Source organism: Stenella coeruleoalba (assembly GCF_951394435.1).
Source record: "Stenella coeruleoalba genome assembly, chromosome: 2".
NCBI classification, from domain to species: domain Eukaryota; kingdom Metazoa; phylum Chordata; class Mammalia; order Artiodactyla; family Delphinidae; genus Stenella; species Stenella coeruleoalba.
The window spans coordinates 122,925,219-122,948,532 of NC_137147.1; the positions used below are offsets into that span (position 1 = coordinate 122,925,219).

Consider the following 23,314-nt stretch of genomic DNA (forward strand, 5'->3'; position numbering starts at 1 on the left):
GAATCCCCAAACCCTGAGATTTTGGAGGAGAGACACTCTTTTTTTCCTGGGAATGCTGAGGAGGGAAACCTAAAGCTGCTGGCAACCTTGCTGCCACCACGTGGGCAAAGTTTGGCTAAGAATGGAGCCAATACAGAGAAGAACAGAGTCAAGTGGTGCGAAAACGGAGGAACGGAAATCTGATCACACTGTTTGAAAACGTGGATCTGGCTAAGTCTACAGTAAGTTTTACCCCTGGATTTTTAAGTGTATGGGCCAATGAATTACCTTTTGTTTATTGTCAGCTTGATTTAGCCTCTTTTTTTTGGGGGGGGGGTGTCACTTATAGGCAAGAGACTTTCCATCAATACATATGTGAATGGATCCTATTTTAGGCCTCAACTCTACGCCCTGGGCCATTTCTACAATGCCTTCAAAGCTAACAAGTTAATTATCTCCCAAGAACTACTTTTAAGATCATAAAAAACAAAACTCAGAGGGCTAAAGTCTTCCTTCTCTTTTTTACATATTGTATTAAAAAATCTTATTGACTCTTTGTGAGAGGAAATAGTTCTCAATGTGTAGAGAGGAGAATGTCCTTCTAAAGTTAAGTCAAATTTGAGGAAAAGAGCAGAAACCAACCAGCCAATCCTCCTCAGCCTGAGGCAGACTCACCTTTCAGCTGGAGGTAGCCCTGAGCCAGGTTAACATGCGCCTCGGCCAGTTTCCAGTGTGAGTCACCATAGCAGATCCTCGTCAGCGCCACACAGCGCACAAGCTCCTGGAGAGCCTGTTTATACTGGAGGAAGGGGAAATGGGCTCACCAGTTAGACAGCAAAGCACAAAATCAACTTGTATTTTTATCCATTCAATATACACTTACTGAGTGTTGATTATGGGCCGGGCATGGTTTTAAGGACTTGTGATACATTAGAGAACAAAACAAAGATCTGTCTTGGATGGCAGGATATTCATCAGGTCGGGTGAAATAGACAATACACATAAAAAAACCAGTAAAATTTATAGTACATTTAAAGTTATAGTCAATAGTGAAAAACGTTATGGAGTAAAGACGCTGCCCATTGATGAACAGCTACTACGTATTCAGGTACAACAAGTGGGCGAATGGTGATACTTTTCAAATAACGCCCGTTAGTTCTCAATTCAAACACCTTCTTTAGCAGCTGGGATATTAGCACAGCAAATGAGGTCAGCAGGACTTTACAAACAGATTTCATTAAGGGATTAAAGCACATTTTCATCTGGAGCCAGGACAAAGAGAATAGCGAACCATGGATTCTAGCTCCAGGTCAGCTTAGAACAGCAATACACTCAAAGCAAGACTGGTAGTTTTAAAATACAGCTCCAAAATTCGTTGATACTCCTTCCATACAGAGATGGTGGTCTATGTCCCCTTTTCCTTGAATCTGGGTTTTATGACCGTTTGGCTAAAAGAACATGGAGGAAATGATGCAGTGCCACTTTTTAGACCCAGTTCTTTTTTTTTAAAATATTTTACTTATTTATTTGGTTGCACCAGGTCTTTGTTGCGGCAGGCAGGCTCCTTAGTTGCGGCTTGCCAGCTCCTTACTTGCAGCACTTGGGCTCCTCAGTTGTGGCATGCGAACTCCCAGCTGCTGCATGCATGTGGGATCTAGTTCCCTGACTAGGGATCAAACCCGGGCCCCCTGCATTGGGAGCGTGGAGTCTCAACCACTGTGCCACCATGGAAGTCCTAGACCCAGTTCTTAAAGAACTGGCAGCTTCCACTTTTTACTCACTCTTGGAACTTGTTATGGGCTGAATTGTGTCTCCCACCTCCAAATTCATCTGTTGGAGTCCTAAGTACTTCAGAATATAACTGTATTTGGAGAGATGGCCTTTAAAGAGGTGAATAAGGTAAAATGAGGCTGTCAGGATGGGGCCCTAATCTAATATGACTGGTGTCCTTGTAAGAAGAGAAAGGGACACTAGGAATAGGCACACACAGAGAAACACGTTGTGAGGACGCAGAGGGAGTCAAGGAGAGAGCCCTCTGAATAAAATCAACCCTGCCAACACCTTGACCTTAGACTTCTAGGCTCCAGAACTGTGAGAAAATAAACTTCCTTTGTTGAAGCCAGCCAGTCTGACGTATTTTGCCATAGCAACCCCAGAAGACTAGTAACCTAACCACCATTCCATGAGGAAGCCTAAGCGGCCCCACGGAGAGGCCTACATGGAAATGTGTTGGTGGCAGCATCAATCGGTCAACCGCAGGACTATGCCACCCTGCCATCAGATTCTCCACACGTGTTGAGCCCAGCTGATGCTGCATGGAGCAGAGCTGACCAGATCTCACTGAGCTCTGCACAAATTGTGCATTCATGAGCAAAATAAATGGTTGTTTTTGTTTTATGCCACTAAGTCTTAGAGTGTGATACAGTAATAGAGAGCTGGAATAGCAAAAGAGGAGGTGGGAGGTACAAAGCTGAAGGGGGCAAAGCAGAGGAAGAACTGTAAGAACAAGGACAGAGTTGTGGAAAAGACCCAGCAAAAGACCCAGTACACTCCCAACCCCTACTCCCCTGGTCAATGCCTAAGCTCAAAGGACCTGCACTTCCACAAAGTTCCCATGTGAGTTAGAAACACTTTCACCTTGAAACAACATTCCTCTTGACAAAAAATTCATACCCAGACAGTTGACCACAGGACAGTTGCTTTTCTGACCTAGCAAGAGAGGCTGGGGAACACTGTGCTCACTCCATAGTGATGAAGGAAGATGGAGGTGTGGCTTTTGCCTATAGTAACATTTTTCTTATTACAAAAGTAATACATGCTCATTATCAAAATACAGGTGAGCAAAAAAAATAAAAAATCACCTGCCATCTCACCCCTTAGAGACAACTAGGCAGCTAAATTTCTCTCTATCCTTCATTCCTATGAATCTATCTATACATATTATTTCCTTTTAAAATTAGGCTTATAAGCTACATATAGGTTTGCAACTTTTCACAATTTGTGAACATTTCTCCATGTCATCTTCTATGATAATAATTTTTTATGGCTGCATAGTATTTTATTGTATGGATATATTATAAGTGAGTTACTCAACCAATAGCTATTCAGCACTTAGGTTGTTTTAAAATTTTTTCTCTCTGAGCATCCTGTGTGGATAGATTTGCTCATATCCATAAGCATTTTCTTTTTCTTTTTTTTATAGCATTCTTTTTTTTATAGATATAAATGTATTTATTTTATTATTTATTTTTGGCTGCATTGGGTCTTTGATGCTGCATGCGGGCTTTCTGTAGTTGCGGCGAGCAGGGGCTACTCTTTGTTATGGTGCACAAGCTTCTCATTGTGGTGGCTTCTCTTGTTGTGGAGCACGGGCTCTAGGTGCGCGGGCTTCAGTAGTTGTGGCATGTGGGCTCAGTAGTTGTGGCTCGCGGGCTCTAGAGCACAGGCTCAGTAGTTGTGGCACATGGGCTTAGTTGCTCCGTGGCATGTGGGATCTTCCCGGACCTGGGCTCGAACCTGTGTCCCCCTGCATTGGCTGGAGGATTCTTAACCACTGCGCCACCAGGGAAGCCCCATAAGCATTTTCTTAGAATGAATTCCAATGTGACAATAGGGTAAAGGAGGTGCAAAATCCTGAGGCTTTGCTAGAGTTTGCTGGAGTGCTTCCTTGAGAGGCTGCTTCCATCCACACCTCCCTTACAGCACCGTATGTGAGCAGGGAATGCCCCTTACACAGAGCCAAGCACTAGTTGGGGTCTAACTTGCCAGTTTGTCAGTTAACTCATTTCTCCTTGTTTTAGTTTGTATTTTTTTTTCCGCAAAGCTAGTGAGGCTGAACATCTTCATGTGTTTATTGGCTTTCTGTAGTTCTTCTTTTGGGAAACATCTATTTATTGCCTCTAGAGACAGGAAGTTTAGGGAATGGCTTCCTTGAAGACACACAGCAAATGAATACAGTGTATGAGAAAGAAAGAAATGATGAAAACATTGAGAAGTCTAGATAGACAGTTTGCCAAAAAGAGAGGAGGATCTGATCTGATGGTGAATCTGTCCCAACCACAAGTTTCCAAGGAAGGGCTATATGCAGTCTGAGAGTCAGCCTCCCAGATCAGAGCCTTGGTCCTCACTACCTGCATCGGGGACCAGGGCACAGAAAGAGCAGCCTGTCCTCCCTCTGCTTTCATATTTGCTAGGATGTGTAGTCCAGATACTGCCTTTTGATTTTCCAACCTTTATCCTGCCAGTTCCAGTGGCTTTAGCCAACAGGCATGGGTAGCAGGTAGACAGAAGAGAAGCATCAGTAGGAAGAAAATTTCAGAACTGGGATGAGCCTTGGAAATAATCTAGTCTGATCACTTCAATTTAAAGAAGAAATGTAAGGCCAGAGAGGTGAGATGATTTATCACCGAGTGGTAGAGTCGGAACTCACAGTCAAGCTCCTTGATGCAAAGTCCAGATCTCTTCCCACAACATCATTCTTGAGTTACCTGAATTTCTTAAACTTCTTAATATTAAAATATGCAACTCTGAGGATCAGTAAGTCTGGCCATACATATTTTAAAATGGGTATTTAATACCCAGATCTTGGTGTCTAAATATCAATGCTATTCTCTTCTAAGGGGAACCAGCATTCCCTGAATCCACAGCTGGAGCAGGGAAATACAAGATGAACCTGAAAAATCTGATTATGTCGGAAGTTAAGGAAAGAATCATGGGAACATATCAAGGACTCAGAAGCCAGCTTGAAGGGGCTCCCTCTGGCAAATACAAAATAATTTAAGTTTTGACGACAATAATGGATTGTAACATATTTGTAAAACAGGATTTCTTGAACCCACAGTGATATAAATAAATGAACAATAAAGTGTGAAGAAGGAAAAGCTCTTCCTCATAAAAAGAATGCCAACAAACAAATGTTGAAAGAATGCTGAAGTCAGAGAATCACCATTTGACAAACATCATAGTAATAGTTAATTCAGGTGAGAATCATCAATGGATGCTATAAACTAGGGGGTGAAGTTTTAATGAGGAATAGGATGTGTTCACAGTATCAATGAATCTCCCCACAAAATATTAATTACAAAGGGAAGAATAATAATTCTACAGTGAAAAAACATGCCAGATAGCTCCTTAACCAAGCGATCAAATTTAGCCTCATAGTAATGAGACAAACGACATCGTACACCTCCTAATATGATGCACTGAGAAGGGCCCTATGTCAGGTCTGTGGGATTTCTGCCCCAAATGCATAATCTGAATCTAATCATAAGGAAACACATGACAAATTCAAATTGGGAGGTATTCTACAAAATAATTGGAGTGTATATTTGTGGCCCCTGCCAAATTCATATGTTGAAGCCCTAACTCTCACTGTAGTATTTGGAGATAGGGCCTCTAAGGCTGTAATTAGGGTCAAATGATGTTATAAAGGTGGGGCCCTGATCAATAGGATTAGTGTACTTATAAGAAGAGATACCTTTCTCTCCCCCTTCCTCCACACGCACAAAGAAGAGGTCATGTGAGGACACAGCTAGAAGGTGGTGGTCTGCAACCCAAGGGGAGAGCTCTTACCAGACGCCAGCCCTGCTGGCACCTTGATCTTGGACTTCCAGTCTCCAGAACTGCGAGGAGTACATTTCTGTTGTGTAGGCCACCCAGTCTGTGGTATTGTATTACAGTAGCCCAAACAGACTAATACAGTACTTTTCACAAATACTAAGATTGTGAAAGACAAAGATAGCCTAAGTAACTGCTCTAACTGTTGACTATAGTCAACATGACTTCATGGATTGGACCATGGCTGATTTTTTTTCTATAAAAGATATTATTGAGATAATTTGAGAAATATGGGTAATGTTTGTAGATTAGATAATAATATATATCAATATTAATTGCCTAATTTCAATCATTGTACTATGGTTATGTAGGAGAATATCCTTTATTCTTGGGAAATAGGCACTGACGTATTTAGGGGTAAAGGATCATACATTTGTAACTTACTCTCAGATATTCAGAAAAATAATGACAGAGAGAGAGAGTGAGAAATAAAGAAATAAAGTAAATGTTAACAACTGGTATATCTTGTAACTTTTCTGTAAGTCTGAAAGTATTTTAAAATAAAAAAATACCAAAGAATGGTATTTTAAGAAGCAAATTATGTCATATTAATACTTTCCTAAAAACATTAAGGCTTCCTAGAGCACTTAACTTAGACCCGCAAGGCAGGTAAGCTGCCTCTCCAACTACATTTCATGTCAGCCTGAGGCTTCCTATCATCACTTCAAACATAGTCATGCTCATGCCAAACTTATAAATTTTATGGCTGCTGTTCCCTCTCCCTAGAACTCCTTTTCCTCAGCTCCTCCATGTTGGCTCCTTCTCTTCTTTAGGTGTCAGCTAAGATGTCACCTCCTCAATGAGGCCCTCCCTTACCTAAGATAGGCCCACTCTGTTTCCTCCATAGCACTTAGCACAATCTCTACTTCACTGGTTTATTTACAATGTCCCCTCAGCTCCATGAGGGCAGGCAAGCTGTTTGTCCTGTTCACTGCTGAATCCAAGGATTCCTCATCTGAACGGCAGAACACAAAAAATGCTTTGATATCATTCTAGATGCATAGAAGAGAAGTTAATTCTTTATATACACCAAATGCAGATGGCCAACAGACACATGAAAAGATGCTCAACATCACTAATTATTAGAGAAATGAAAATCAAAAGTACAATGAGGTATCACCTCTCACCAGTCAGAATGGCCATCATCAAAAAACCTACAAACAATAAATGCTGGAGAAGGTGTGGAGAAAAGGGAACCCTCATACACTGTTGGTGGGAATGTAAATTGATACAGCCACTATGGAAAACAGTATGCAGGTTCCTTAAAAAACTAAAAATAAAACTACCATATGACCCAAAAATCCCACTACTGGGCATATACCCAGAGAAAACCATAATTCAAAAAAACTCATGCACCCCAATGTTCATAGCAGCACTATTTACAATAGCCAGGACATGGAAGCAACCTAAATGTCTATCAACAACCTAACTGTCTATCTTCTTTATCCAGCAAATGGATAAAGAAGATGTGGCACATATATACAATGGAATATTACTCAGCCATAAAAAAAATAAAATTGGGTCATTTGTAGATACATGGATGGACCTAGAGAGTGTCATACAGAGTGAAGTAAGTCAGAAAGAGAAAAGCAAATATCGTATAATAACACATATATGTGGAATCTAGAAAAATGGTATAGATGATCTTATTTGCAAAGCAGAAATAGAGGTAGAAACGTAGAGTACAAACGTATGGATACCAAGGGGGAAAGGGATGGGGTGGGAGGAATTGGGAGACTGGGATTGACACATATACAGTATTGATACTATGTACAAAATATACAACTGATGGGAACATACTGTATAGCACAGGGAACTCTACCTAATGCACTGTGGTAACCTAAATGGGAGGGAAGTCCAAAAGGGAGGGGATATCTGTACATGTATGGCTGATTCATTTTGTTGTGCAGTGGAGGCTAACAAAACATTGCAAAGCAGCCATACTCCAATACAAATTAATAATATATATATATATATATACACACACACACACACACACACCAAATGACTTAGGGCATTAAGGCTTAGTTCTCTTGCAGACCTCTGGTTGAGAAAGGCTGCCAGCTGAGGCCGACATAGCATCCAGCCTGGCACATAGTAGGTACTAAATAAATATCTGCTGCATAATGAATAAGCACACCTTCAAAACTGAATTCACACCTCTCCATAATCCTGGTCTTCTTCCTGTATTCATTACAATAACAAAGGGCTCTGACAAGCCTTGGGTCACCTAGGCTGGCTGAGCCCTAAGTCAGGAATTGCACACACCCCTCTCTGGCTCACTCTTGCCTCTCCAACCCCTATGTCCCCCCAAGTTACCAGGTTTCATTGATTCATATTTCCAAATTCTTATCAAAAGATCTCAGCATTTTGCAACTGGAGATTATCATACTAAGTTAAGTAAGTCAGAAAGAGAAAGACAAATACCATATGATATCACTTATGTGTGGATTCTAAAATATGACACAAATGAACCTATCTATGAAACAGAAACAGAATCACAGACATAGAGAACAGACAGGTGGTTGCCAAGGGGAAGGGGACTGCGGGAGGGATGGACTGGGAGTTTGGGATTAGCAGATGCAAACTAATATATATAGAATGTATATATATTTATATATAGAGAGAAAAAAATATATATATAAAACAAGGTCCTACTGTATAACACAGAGAACTATAATCAAGATCCTATGATAAACCATAATGGAAAAGAATATTAAAAAAAGAATGTATATATATGAATAACTGAATCACTTTGCTGTATAGCAGAAATTAACACAACATTGTAAAAAAATACTTCAAATAATAAAAAAAAAAGATCTCAGCATTTCTACTGACTCTGCCATATTTCAGGCCCTTGCCAGGATTATTGCAAATATCCTGCAAACTAGTCCTCCTCCTCCAGTTTACCTCCCTTCTCTTCCTCCACCACCCAGTTATCTGAGGTCTGAGGGATCATTCCAGACACTCAGACTTGCTCATGACCCTCTTCTGCTTATAATCCTATGACAGTCTCCAGCACTCTGAGAAGAAAATCTAAACTTTTCCTGGGTGTTGAACACCTTCTGGTCCCAGCTCCTGTTCAAAATCCAACCTCATTTGCTGCCCTGTGTAACTAAAGTCTCCATCCCAGATAGTTCCATATAGTTCCCCAAGCAGCCTGTGCACCTTCAGACCCACAACTCTTGCCCTTCTGTCACCTCTGCCCAGAACGCTATTGTCCTCTCTCCTACCTGGGGCCAGCTCCTAAGTACTGTTATCAGTGCAGTCCAAATAACTCCCATCCCAAGAAGCATGCCTCAAGTGCTGTCCCTCCTCCAACTCCAGCCCATCCCTCCTCCCCTCACTCCCCATGCTTTGCATCTATACCACCTAAGCTTGTGTTTGTCACAGAACTTAGGCTGATTACCATTATCCATCTATCTCCCCAACCAGACCATGAATCCCTCTGAGGCAGAGGCTGTAGCTTTCCCATCTGTGCCTCCAGCACTTGCACAGCACCTGGCACACATTAGGTATACAGTAAATTTTTGTGAATAAATGGACAAATAGGGTCTGACACATAAGAGGTGGTAGCGAAATACATATTGAATGAATGAGTAAATGAATAAAACTTTGAAGAGAGATGGGAAAGAAGTATACAGAGAACAAGATTAGGAACCTAAGAAATATAAGCTCCATGAGAGCAGAAACTTCATCTGCTTTGTCCTGTATTCCAGTGCCTAGACCTGGCACACAGGAGGAGCTCAATAAATATTTACTGATTGATGGAAAATGACTGTAGTAGGTCAAATCACAACCAGTCAGTCTAGTGTACACTTGTCAGAGGTCAGGGAAAACTTGTTTGTTCATTTGTGCACTCATTCAGCAAACATAATGTTGACTGTGCCAAGTGCTGGGCTTGGAGTCCTGAGGTACTACACCCACTCACACTATGAAAAAGGCACTGTCATATTTTCTCTTGTACCAAACTCCTGAGAGTAGGAATGCAACCTAAAGTATCCTACTTCTCAATTACCAGAGTACAGGTATAAAAAGAAAGGCTCCTTACCTCATGACTGCTAGAATAGGACTTTGCTTTCTCTTCACAGAGGTGGAGTTTCTCTCGAGGAGGCTGAAACAGTGCTGTCTGAGGCAGCTTGTTTTGGAGCATTTTTCTAGGTGTTATGCTGACGGCAGCAACAATTTCTTCCAGGTGGTTGGATATGTGAGTTTCCTGTGATTCTTGCATATTTTTATATACATTATCCTCTAATTTTAAAATAAGGAAACGAAGGTGTTAATGGTAATTTCCATAGCTACTTTTAGAAATACACATTTTTTTCTAGAAATTGAGACTAGAATCTAAGAAAATTTCAACACTATACTCATGACTTCTTTGAAATAAGTAGCATTCTATCCAAAAAGATCCTAGTGGCTAGTACTAACTTCTTTCAGACTGATTTCAAGTTTTAACTAGACCAAACATTCTTTGTTCTCACTCTATATTACATGTATATATATGTATATGTGTATACACACATACTGATATATTTTATATATATACGTTATCTATATGTTATATATGGTATATATGTATATGTATATATATCAGTAGGAATCAGCTGAGCCCAAACAGTTCTCAAAGAGCTCAGATTAGATCTGTTGAATCCCAAGTGACCTTGAAAACAGGAAAAAATGACATGTTAAACTTTCATTTCCAGCCAAGATGGAGTAATAGGGATGAGATTTATCCTCTTGCCCGAAGTCACCAGCCAGTTAACAAACAACAACAACAATAAAAAACAACCTATAGGCAAAAAAGGTATGAAACAATGGTTTTCAAGAGACAGGACAACAGACTTGAGAAATGGAAAAAAGAAACAAAGTGAGACCCATGATTGCCCCAGGTTATTGCTTTGAAAAAGTTTCTAGAACATGCAGGGTAACCCAGAATTACCCTGTGGGCTATCTGAGTTGAGGAAATAGAGTAGAGCATCTGGGGAGACCAAGGTGGCTGGAGTTCACAGGACAGATTACTAGAGAGGATAGAGTTGCACAGAGAGGACCCCAGAGATTAGCACCCCTCAAGTATGGGGAGAGAATACTGACCAGCATGTGTGTAAGAAAACTACTTGAGTCTGGAGGAAGACTCCTCTAATAAGATTGAAAGGAAGTGTCTGGTGCTCACCAAGGCTGGTGCCTGTTCCCACTGACTAGACTGGAAAAACTCATAATTCGTGAGGTACACGGTAAAATATTCAGAAGGGTTTTGTCCCAGTAATGGGGATTAGCCCTAGAGTGAACCCTGCTTAGATCCACTTAACAAACCATGAAAGTAAGACCTAAAAGAATAAAACTGTTTCCAAGTAACTTAACTGTATCAGAGGGCAAAACTCAAGGATGTTCATAGGAATGCAAAAATAGCCAGCATTAAACAAGGTAAAATTCATATAATCTGACGTCCAAAGAAAGATCACCAGGCATGCAAATAGGCAAGAAAACATGGCCCATAATGAGAAGAATAATCAGTCAAAACTGACCCAGATATTAAGTTAGCAGAGAAGAAAATTAAAGGTTATTATAATTGTATTCCATATGTTTAAAAAGTTAACTAGAGACACGGAATATAAAAAGACCCAAAATGAACTTCTAGGTAAGAAAATTATACGTGAGATGAAAAATACACTAGATCAGATTAATGGGAGATTAGATATTACAGATGAAAAGATGCATGAACTTGCAGACATAGCAATAGAAACAATCTTTTAAAAAATCAGTGAGCTGTGAAACAACTTCAAATTGCCTTATATATAATTTGAGTCCCTAAAGGAAAGCAGATTGTAGTGGGGACAAAAAAAAAGTGTTTGAAGAAATAATGGCCAAAATTTTTCCAAATTTGAGGAAAAATAAAAACCCAGAGATTCAAGAAGCTAAATGAAAACTAAACACAAGAAGCATAAAGGAAATTACACCAAGATACATCATAACCAAATTGCTCAAAACCATGATAAAGAGAAAATATTAAAAGTAGTCAGAAAAAAGGACATATTAGTATTAAAAAAAAAAGATGACGACAGCAGGTTTCTGGGAGGAAATAAAGCATATGAGAAGACAGTGAAGAACCATATTTAAAGTATGGACAGAAAAAAAATTGTCAAGCTGAAATTCCGTACCAGTGAAAATATCTTTCAAGATCAAAATCCAAAGGAAATCATCACCAGCGGGACTTCCCTGGTGGCGCAGTGGTTAAGAATCCTCCTGCCAATGCAGGGGACACAGGTTCAAGCCCTGGTCCAGGAAGATCCCACATGCTGCAGAGCAACTAAGCCCATGCGCCACAACTACTGAGCCTGTGCTCTAGAGCCCACGAGCCACAACTACTGAGCCTGCGTGTCACAACTACTGAAGCCTGTGCGCTGAGAGCCTGTGCTCCACACCAAGAGAAGCCACTGCAATGAGAAGCCCACACACTGCAATGAAGTGTAGCCCCCACTAGCTGCAACTAGAGAAAGCCCGCCCACAGCAACAAAGACCCAATGCAGCCTAAATAAATAAATTAATTAATTAAAAAAAAATCATCACCAGCAGATTTGCACCCCAATGTTCCCAAGAAATATTAAGTGAAGTCTTTCAAAAGGAAGAAAAATGATAATAAATGGAAATATAGATCTACACAAAGGAAGTAAGAACAATGAAAAAGATACTTACATGGGCAAATATGTAAGACATATTTTCATATTATTTCATATATTTTCATATTTCATATATTTTCATATTATTTAAATCTCTTTAAAAGATAATCAGGCAGAGGAGTAAGACATGGAGATCACCTTCCTCCCCACAAATACACCAGAAATACATCTACATGTGGAACAACTCTTAGAGAACACCTACTGAATGCTGACAGAAGACCCCAGACTTCCCAAAAGGCAAGAAAATCCCCATGTACCTGGGTAAGGCAAAAGAAAAAAGAGAAAACAGAGACAAAAGAATAGGGATGGGATCTGCACCTCTGGGAGGGAGCTGTGAAGGAAGAAGAGTTTCCACACACTAGGAAGCCCCTTCACTGGTAGAGACGGGGGGTGGGGGGGGACGCTTTGGAGCCATGGAGGAGAGCACAGAAACAGGGTTGCAGAGGGCAAAGCGGAGAGATTCCCGCCCAGAGGATTGGTGTGGACCAGCACTCACCAGCCTGAGAGGCTTGTCTGCTCACCCGCCAGGGCTGGTGGAGGCTTGGAGCTGAGGCTCTGGCTTTGGAGTTCAGATCCCAGGGAGAGGACTGGGGTTGGCTGCATGAACACAGCCTGAAGGGGTCTAGTGTGCCACAGCTAGCTGGGAGGGAGTCCAGGAAAAAGTCTGGACCTGCCTAAGAGGCAAGAGACCATTGTTTCGGGGTGTGCAAGGAGAAGGGATTCAGAGCACCACCTAAATAAGCTCCAGAGATGGGTGCAAGCTGCGGCTATCAGTGTGGACATCAGAGACTGGCATGAGAGGCTAAGGCTGTTGCTGCAGTCACCAAGAAGCCTGTGTGCAAGCACAGGTCACTAACCACACCTCCCCTCCCCAGAGCCTGTGCAGCCCGCCACTGCCAGGGTCCCGTGATCCAGGGACAACTTCCCTGGGAGAACACACAGCATGCCTCAGGCTGTTGCAAAGTCACGCTGGTCTCTGCCATCACAGGCTCGCCCGCATTCCGTAAACCTCCCTTCCCCAGGCCTAGTGAGCCGGAGTTCCCTAACCAGCTGCTCCTTTAACCCCATCCTGTCTGGGGGAAGAAGAGACGCCCTCAGGCGACCTACACGCAGAGGTGGGGCCAAATCCAAAGATGAACCCCAGGAGCTGTGTGAACAAAGAAGAGAAAGGGAAATTTCTCCCAGCAGCCTCAGGAGCAGTGGAGTAAATCTCCACAATCAACTTGATGTACGCTGCATCTGGGAATACCTGAATAGACAATGAATCATCCCAAACTTGAGGCAGTGGACTTTGGGAGCAACTGTAGACTTGGGGTTTGCTTTCTGCATATAATTTGTTTCTGGTTTTATGTTTATCGTAGTTTAGTATTTAGAGTTTATTATCATTAGATTTGTTTATTGATTTGATTGCTCTCTTTCTTCTATATATATATATTTTTTCATTTTTCTCTTTTTGTGAGTGTGTATGTGTATGCTTCTCTGTGTGATTTTGTCTGTATAGCTTTGCTTTTACCATTTGTCCTACAGTTCTGTCTGTCTGGTTCTTTTTTGTTTGTTTTGTTTTTTTAGTATAGTTTTTAGTGCTTGTTATCATTGGTGGATTTGCTTTTTGGTTTGGTTGCTCTCTTCTTTCTTCCTTTTTTAAAATTTTTAATAATTAAAAAATTTTTTATTTTAATAACTTTCTTTCCTTTCTTCCTCCCTCCCTCCCACTCTGTCTCTCTCTCTCTCTCTCTCTTTCTTTCTTTCCTTTTCCCTCTCTTTTCTTCTGAGACTTGTGGCTGACAGGGTCTTGGTGCTCCAGCGGGGTGTCAGGCCTGAGCCTCTAACCTGGGAGAGCTGAGTTCAGGACACTGGTCCACCAGAGACCTCCCAGCTCCACGTAATATCAAATGGCAAAAGCTCTCTCAGGGATCTCCATCTCAACGCTAAGACCCAGCTCCACTCAACGACCAGCAAGCAACAGTGCTGGACACCCTATGCCAAACAACTAGCAAGATAGGAACACAATCCCACCCATTAGCAGAGAGGCTGCCTAAAATCATAATAAGGCCACAGACACCCCAAAACACACCACCAGACGTGGTTCTAACCACCAGAAAGACAAGATCCAGCCTCATCCACCAGAACACAGGCACCAGTCCCCTCCACCAGGAAGCCTACACAACCCACTGAACAAAACTTAGCACTGGGGGCAGACACCAAAAACAATGGGAATTATGAACCTGCAGCCTTTGAGAAGGAGACCCCAAACACAGTAATTTAAGCAAAATGAGAAGACAGAGAAACACACAGCAGATGAAGGAGCACTGTAAAAACTCACCAGACCAAACAAGTGAAGAGTAAATACGCAGTCTACCTGAAAAAGAATAGAGAGCAAAGATGATCCAAAATCTTGGAAACAAAATGAAGAAAATACAAGAAATGTTTAACAAGGACCTAGAATAACTAAAGAGCAAACAAACAATGATGAACAACACAATAAAAGAAATTAAATGTGCTCTAGAAGGAACCAATAGCAGGATAACTGAGGCAGAAGAACGGATAAGTGACCTGGAAGATAAAATAGTGGAAATAACTAGCACAGAGCAGAAAAAAGAAAAACGACTGAAAAGAACTGAGGACAGTCTCAGAGACCTCTGGGACATTAAATGCACCAACATTCGAATTATAGGGGTCCCAAAAGAAGAAGAGAAAAAGAAAAGGACTGAGAAAATATTTGAAGAGATTATAGTTGAAAACTTCCTTAATATGGAAAAGGAAATAGTCAATTACGTCCAGGAAGCACAGAGTCCCATACAGGATAAATCCAAGGAGAAACACGCCAAGACACATATTAATCAAACTATCAAAAATTAAATACAAAGAAAAAATATTTAAAGCAGCAAGGGAAAAACAACAAATAACATACAAGAATCACCATAAGGTTAAGAGCTGATCTTTCAGCAAAAACTCTACAAGCCAGAAGGGAGTGGCAGGACATATTTAAAGTGATGAAAGGGAAAAACCTACAACCAAGATTACTCTACCCAGCAAGGGTCTCATTCAGGTTTGATGGAGAAATTAAAACCTTTACAGACAAGCAAAAGCTGAGAGAATTCAGCACTACCAGACCAGCTTTACAACAAATGCTAAAGGAACTTCTCTAGGCAGGAAACACAAGAGAAGGAAAAGACCTACAATAACAAACCCAAAACAATTAAGAAAATGGTTATAGGAACATACACATTGATAACTACCTTAAATGTAAATGGATTAAATGCTCCAACCAAGATTGGCTGAATGGAGACAAAAACAAGACCCATATATATGCTGTCTGCAAGAGACCCAAATCAGGCCAAGGGACACATACAGACTGAAAGTGAGGGGATGGAAAAACATATTCCATGCAAATGAAAATCAAAAGAAAGCTGGAGTAGCAATTCTCATATCAGACAAAATAGACTTTAAAATAAAGACTATTACAAGAGACAAAGAAGGACACTACATAATGATCAAGGGATCAATCCAAGAAGAAGATATAACAATTGTAAATATTTATTCACCCAACATAGGAGCACCTCAATACATAAGGCAAATGCTAACAGCCATAAAAGGGGAAATTGACAGTAACACAATCATAGTAGGGGACTTTAACACTCCACTTTCACCAATGGACAGATCATCCAAAATGAAAATAAATAAGGAAACACAAGCTTTAAATGATACATTAAACAAGATGGACTTAATTGATATTTATAGGACATTCCATCCAAAAACAACAGAACACACTTTTTTCTCAAGTGCTCATGGAACATTCTCCAGGATAGATCATATCATGGGTCACAAATCAAGCCTTGGTAAATTTAAGAAGATTGAAAATGTATCAAGTATCTTTTCCAACCACAATGCTCTGAGACTAGATATAAATTACAGGAAAAAATATGTTAAAAATACAAACACATAGAGGCTAAACAATACACTACTAAAAAACCAAGAAATCACTGAAGAAATCAAAGAGGAAATAAAAAAATACCTAGAAGCAAATGACAATGAAAACACGATGAACCAAAACCTATGGGATGCAGCAAAAGCAGTTCTAAGAGGGAAGTTTATAGCAATACAATCCTACCTCAAGAAACAAGAAATATCTCAAATGAACAACCGAACCTTACACCTAAAGCAATTAGAGAAAGAAGAACAAAAAACCCCCAAAATTAGCAGAAGGAAAGAAATCATAAATATCAGAACAGAAATAAATTTAAAAAGAAATGAAGGAAATGATAGCAAAGATCAATAAAACTAAACGCTGGTTCTTTGAGAAGATAAACAAAATTGATAAACCATTAGCCAGACTCATCAAGAATAAAAGGGAGGAGACTCAAATCAATAGAATTAGAAACAAAAAACAAGAAGTAATAACTGACACTGCAGAAATACAAAGGATCATGAGAGATTACTACAAGCAACTATATGCCAATAAAATGACAACCACGAATGGACAAATTCTTAGAAAAGCACAACCTTCCAAGACTGAACCCAGAAGAAATAGAAAATATACACAGACCAATCACAAGCACTGATATTGAGACTGGGATTAAAAATCTTCCAACAAACAAAAGCCAAGGACCAGATGGCTTTACAGGTAAATTCTATCAAACATTTAAAGGAAAGCTAACACCCATACTTCTCAAGCTCTTCCAAAATATAGCAGAGGGCGGAACACTCCCAAACTCATTCTGTGAGGCCACCATCACCCTGATACCAAAACCAGAAAAAAAGTCACAAAGAAAGAAAACTACAGGCCAGTATCACTGATGAACATAGATGCAAAAATCCTCAACAAAATACTAGCAAACAGAATCCAACAGCACATTAAAAGGGTCATACACCATGATCAAGTGGGGTTTATCCCAGCAATGCAAAGATTCTTCAATATACGCAAATCAATCAATGTGATGAACCATATTAACAAATTGAAGGAGAAAAACCATATGATCATCTCAATAGATGCAGAAAAAGCTTTTGACAAAATTCAGCACCCATTTGTGATAAAAACCCTCTAGAAAGTAGGCATAGTGGGAAATTTCCTCAACATAATAAAGGCCATATATGAGAAACCCGAAGCCAACATCGTTCTCAATGGTGAAAAACTGAAACCATTTCCACTAAGATCAGGAACAAGACAAGGTTGTCCACTCTCATTATGATTATTCAACATAGTTTTGGATATTTTAGCCACAGCAATCAGAGAAGAAAAAGAAATAAAAGGAATCCAAATCGGAAAAGAAGAAGTAAAGCTGTCACTGTTTGCAGATGACATGATACTGTACATAGAGTATCCTAAAGATGCTACCAGAAAACTACTAGAGGTAATCAATGAATTTGGTAAAGTAGCAGGATACAAAATTAATGCACAGAAACCTCTTGCATTCTTACACACTAATGGTGAAAAACCTGAAAGAGAAATTAAGGAAAATCTCCCATTTAATGTTGCAACAAAAAGAATAAAATACCTAGGAATAAACCTACCTAAGGAGACAAAAGACCTGTATGCAGAAAACTATAAGACACTGATGAAAGAAATTAAAGATGTTACAAACACATGGAGACATATACCGTGTTCTTGGATGGGAAGAATCAGCATTGTGAAAATGACTATACTACCCAAAGCAATCTACAGATTCAATGCAATCCCTATCAAACTACCAATGGCATTTTCCACACAACTGGAACAAAAAATTTCACAATTTGTATGGAAACACAAAAGACCTTGAATAGCCAAAGCAATCTTGAGAAAGAAAAATGGAGCTGGAGGAATCATGCTCCTGGACTTCAGACTATACTGTAAAGCTACAGTAATCAAGACAGTATGGTATTGGCACAAAAACCAAAATATATATCAGTGGAAAAGGATAGAAAGTCCAGAGATAAACCCACACAAATATGGTCACCTTTTTTGATAAGGAGGGAAGAATATACCATGGAGAAAAGAGAGAGACTCTTCAATAAGTGGTGCTGGAAAAACTGGACAGCTATGTGCAAAAGAATGATATTAGAACGATTCCTAACACCACACACAAAAATAAAGTCAAAATTGGTTAAAAACCTAAATGTAAGGCCAGACACTATAAAACCCTTAGAGGAAAACTTAGGCAGAATACTCTATGACATAAATCACAGCAAGATCCTGTTTGACCCACCTCCTAGAGAAATGGAAATAAGAACAAAAATAAACAAATGGGACCTAATGAAACTTAAAAGCTTTGCACAGCAAAGGAAACCATAAACAAGATGAAAAGACAACCCTCAGAATCAGAGAAAATATTTGCAAATGAAGCAACTGACAAAAAATCAATCTCAAAAATTTACATGCAGCTCATGCAGCTCAATATAAAAAAATTAAGCAACCCAATCTAAAAATGGGCAGAAGACCTAAATAGATATTTCTCCAAAGAAGATATACAGATTGCCAACAAACACATGAAAGGATGCTCAACATCACTAATCATTAGAGAAATGAAAATCAAAAGTACAATGAGGTATCATCTCACACCAGTCAGAATGGCCATCATCAAAAATATCTACAAACAATAAATGCTGGAGAGGGTGTGGAGAAAAGGGAACCCTCTTGCACTGTTGGTGGGAATGTAAATTGATACAGTCACTATGGAGAACAGTATGGAAGTTCCTCAAAAAACTAAAAGTAGAACTACCATATGACCCAGCAATCCCACTACTGGGCATATACCCTCCGAAAACTATAATTCAAAGAGAGTCATGTACCACAATGTTCATTGCAGCTCTATTTACAATAGCCAGGACATGGAAGCAACCTAAGTGTCCATCCACAGATGAATGGATAAAGAACATGTGGTACATATATACAATGGAATATTACTCAGCCATAAAAAGAAACAAAATTGAGTTATTTGTAGTGAGGTGGATGGACCTAGAGTCTGTCATACAGAGTGAGGTAAGTTAGAAAGAGAAAAACAAATACCGTATGCTAACACATATATATGGAATCTTAAAAAAATAAGTGGTTCTGAAGTACCTAGGGGGCAGGACAGGAATAAAGACACAGATGTAGAGAATGGATTTGAGGACATGGAGAGTGTGAAGGGTAATCTGGGACCAAGTGATAAAGTGGCATGGACATATATACACTACCAAATATAAAATAGATAGCTAGTGGGAAACAGCTGCATAGCACAGGGATATCAGCTCAATGTTTTGTGACCACCTAGAGGGGTGGGATAGGGAGTGTGAGAGGGAGACGCAAGAGGGAGGAGATATGGGGATATATTTATATGTATAGCTGATTCACTTTGTTATAAAGCAGAAACTAACACACCATTGTAAAGCAATTATACTCCAATAAAGATGTTAATGAAAAAATAAAATAAAAAGATAATCAACTATTTAAACCAAAAAAATGTACTGTGGGGCTTATAACATATATATGTATATATATGTGTATATATATATATATATATATATATATATATATATATATATATGAAATGTATGACCAAAGTTGTATAAAGACTAAGAGGGGCGGATGGAACTGTGAAGTTCTTATACTGTATGTGTAATGGTATAATATTACTTGAAGGTAGACTGAGATAAGTTAAAAATGTATAGTATAAACCCTACAGCAAGTATTAAAATAAAAAGAGTTACAGGTAGCAAGCCAACAAAGGAGATAAAAATATAGTCATAAAAATAATCCAATAGAAAAAAGAGGGAAAAGGGAACAAAGAACAGCTGGGACAAATAGCCAATAAATAGCAAGGTGATAGACTTAAATCTAACTATAACAATAACAACATTAAATGTAAATGATCTAAACAACCCAGTTAAGAGAAAGACATTGACAGATTGGATAAAAATGCAAAACCCAACAATATGTTGCCTATAAGAAATTCAAAGACACTAAGATTAGAAGTAAAAGAATGGAAAATAATATTCTAAAATTAGTCAGAAACAAATTTGGAGTATCTATATTAATATCAAAGTAGATTTTACAGCAAAGAATATTACCATAAGGAAGGTCATTTCATTATGATAAAGGGTCAATTATTCAAGAGGACATAACCATCCCAAGTGTTAATATACCTAATAACAGTTTCAATATATAAGACCCCAAACTGATGAAACTGCAAGGAGAATGATCAAATCCTCAATTATAGTCAGAGATTTAAATACCTTGTTGTCAATAATTGGTACACCAAGTAGGCAGAAAATCAGTAAAGGATACTGAAGACTTGAACTACATCATCAACCAACTTGATTTGGCATTTACTATAACACTTTACCAAAAAGCACAGAATATCCATTCTTTTCAAGTGCATATGGACATTAACTAAGACAGATTCTATCCTGGGTCATGAAACAAGTTTCAGTAAATTTATAAGGATTCAAGTCATACAAAGTACATTCTATGACCACAAAGGGATTAAGTTATAAATCAGTAACAGAAAGATATCTGGAAAATGTCCAAATATTTAGAAACTAAATAACATTTTTCTAAAAAAATAAAAAGCCCCATGGGTCAAAGAAGACATCAAAAAGGATATTTGAAAGTAGTTTAAACTGAATGAATATAAAAAGACAACATACAAGAATTTGACAATGCTGCTAAAGCAGTCATTATGGGGAACTTTATAGCATTAAATGCCTGTATTAGAAAAGTAAAGTAAAAAAATCTCAAAATCATGGTCTTAACCTTTACCTTCAATGACTAGAAAAGGAAGATCAAATTAAACTCAAAGTAGGCATAAGAAAAGAATTAATAAAATAAATAATAAAGCTAAATTCACAAATTACAGTAGAAAAATAGAGAAAAACCAATGAAACCAAAACCTGCTTTTCTGAGACCAATAATGCTGATAAATCTCTAACCTGACTAATCAGAAAAAAAGGAAAGAAGACACAAATCACCAGTATCAGGAATGAGAGAGATACCATCACTGCAGATTCTACAAATGTTAAAAGATTAATATGGAAATGTTATGAACATGTATGCCAATAAATTTGACAACTTAGATGAATGGAAAAATTCCTTTAAAGACACAAAATACTAAAGCTCACTGAAGAAAAATATATATACCTGACTAGCCCTATGTCTATTAAAGAAACTGAATTTGTATTTTAAAAACCTTATAAAAAACAAAACAAAAGAAACAAATAAAAACCTCTAGGCCTAAATGGCTTCAATAGTAAATTCTACCAGATATTTAAGGAAGATATAATACCAATTCCATACAACCTCTTTCAGAAAATTGAAAATGAGAATATTTCCTAACTCATTCTATGAGACCCTCATATCAAAACAAGACAAATATATTACAAGAAAAGAAAATTTCAGATCAATATGCCTCAGGAACATAGATGCAAAAATTTAAAGTAAAATTTTAGCAAATTAAACCCAGTAATAGATAAAAAGGAAAATACATCATGACCAAGTAGAATTTATCTCAGAAATGTAAGATTGGTTTAACATTCAAAAAGCAGTCAATGTAATTCATAACATTAATAAACTAAAAAAGAAAAACTGTACGATCATCTTGATAAGCACACAAAAAGAACATGACAAAATCTAATATCCATTTCTGATTTTAAAAAATCCTTACAAAGTAGTAATAGAATTGTACTTTCTCAACCTGATAAAGGGCACCTGTGAAAAACCTACAGCTAAATTAGTGAAAAATTGAAGGCTCTTCCCCTAAGGTCTGAAACAAGACAAGGACGTTCACTCTCAACACTTCTATTTAACATTGTACTGGAGGTTCTAGCCAGTGCAATCAATCAAGAAAAAGAAATAAAAGGTAACCAAATCAGAAAGGAAAAAGTAAAATTGTCTTAAGTCACAGACAGTATACCTCTATTATCATCTGTGTAGAAAATCTGATGGAATATGAAGAAAATCTCCTAGAATAAGTGAGTTGAACAAGGTTATAGAATATAAGAGCACTATACAAAAATTATATTCCTATACATTAGCAATGGACCTTCAAATTGAAATTAAAATACAATACTACATGCAATAGCATCAAAATATGAAATAAGGAATAAAGCTGCATTATTTATTTAAAGATGAATATGACTTGCACAACTAAAACTTCAAAACATAGCTGAGAGAAATTAAAGAAGACTTAAACATTTACCATGTCCATGGGTTGGAACACTCAATATTATTAAGATGTCAATTCTCTACAAGTTGATCTATAGATTGAAAGCCTTCCCAATCCAAGTCCTTGCATTTCTTTTTTAAAATAGAAATCAACAAACTGTTTCTAAAGTTCATATGAAAATTCAAAGGACCTAGAACTCCCAAAACAACTTTGTAAAAGAACAAAGTCAGAGGACAAACACAACTTTTTATCAAGATTTATTATAAAGCTACAGTAACCAAGGCAGTTTGGTATTGCTGTCAAGATAGACAAATAGATGAATGGAACAGAATGGAGAGTCCAAAAATGGATGCCTGCATACATAAACAATTGATTGTTGACAAAGTTGCGAAGGCAATTCATAGTCTGTTCAACAAATGGTGCTATAACAACTGGATGTTCACGTGTAAAATCAAAACAAAACAAAATAAAAATCTTTGATCCATACCTCGCAGCATGTACAAGAATTAACTCAAAATGAAACATAGACCTCTATAAGAAAATCTTTGTGACCTTGGACTAGGCAAAGATTACATATATATGACATAAAAAAATTCATAAAAAGAATAAAATGACAAATTGGACTTCAAAAATTAAAAATGTCTGCTCTTCATAGAAACTGTGAAGAGGATAAAAAGACAAGTCATGGGCTGGGAGAAAATATTTACAAAATATGTATCTAATAAAGGACTTGTATCTTAAATATATAAAGAATTCTCAAAATTCAATAATAAGAAAACAAACAGCTCACTATAAAATAGGCAAAACATTTTAACACATATTTCATCAAAGAAGATATATCAGTAACAAATAGGCACATGAAAAGATGCTCAACATCACTTGTCATTAGGGAAATGCAGTGAGATACTACTCATAACAATTAAAATA

At 38.3% G+C, this 23,314-nt stretch overlaps 1 protein-coding gene across 6 annotated transcripts in view; it reads right to left on the reverse strand.

The window, feature by feature from the left end:
- The window catches only part of TTC23 (tetratricopeptide repeat domain 23), a 113,546-nt gene that overhangs the window by 69,753 nt on the left and 20,479 nt on the right, over positions 1-23,314 (reverse strand). For 4 of the 6 annotated variants that reach the window (XM_079914331.1, XM_079914330.1, XM_079914332.1 and 1 more), the window contains 2 exons: positions 9,647-9,846; positions 655-778 (listed from right to left, as the gene is read on the reverse strand). In XM_079914331.1, coding sequence (XP_079770457.1) covers positions 655-778; positions 9,647-9,826 — 304 coding nt within the window. In that variant the 5' untranslated portion in view covers positions 9,827-9,846. Of the gene's footprint in view, positions 1-654; positions 779-9,646; positions 9,847-14,592; positions 14,629-23,314 lie in introns of all 6 variants that reach the window. The other 2 variants (XM_079914328.1, XM_079914333.1) reach the window with 1 other exon arrangement.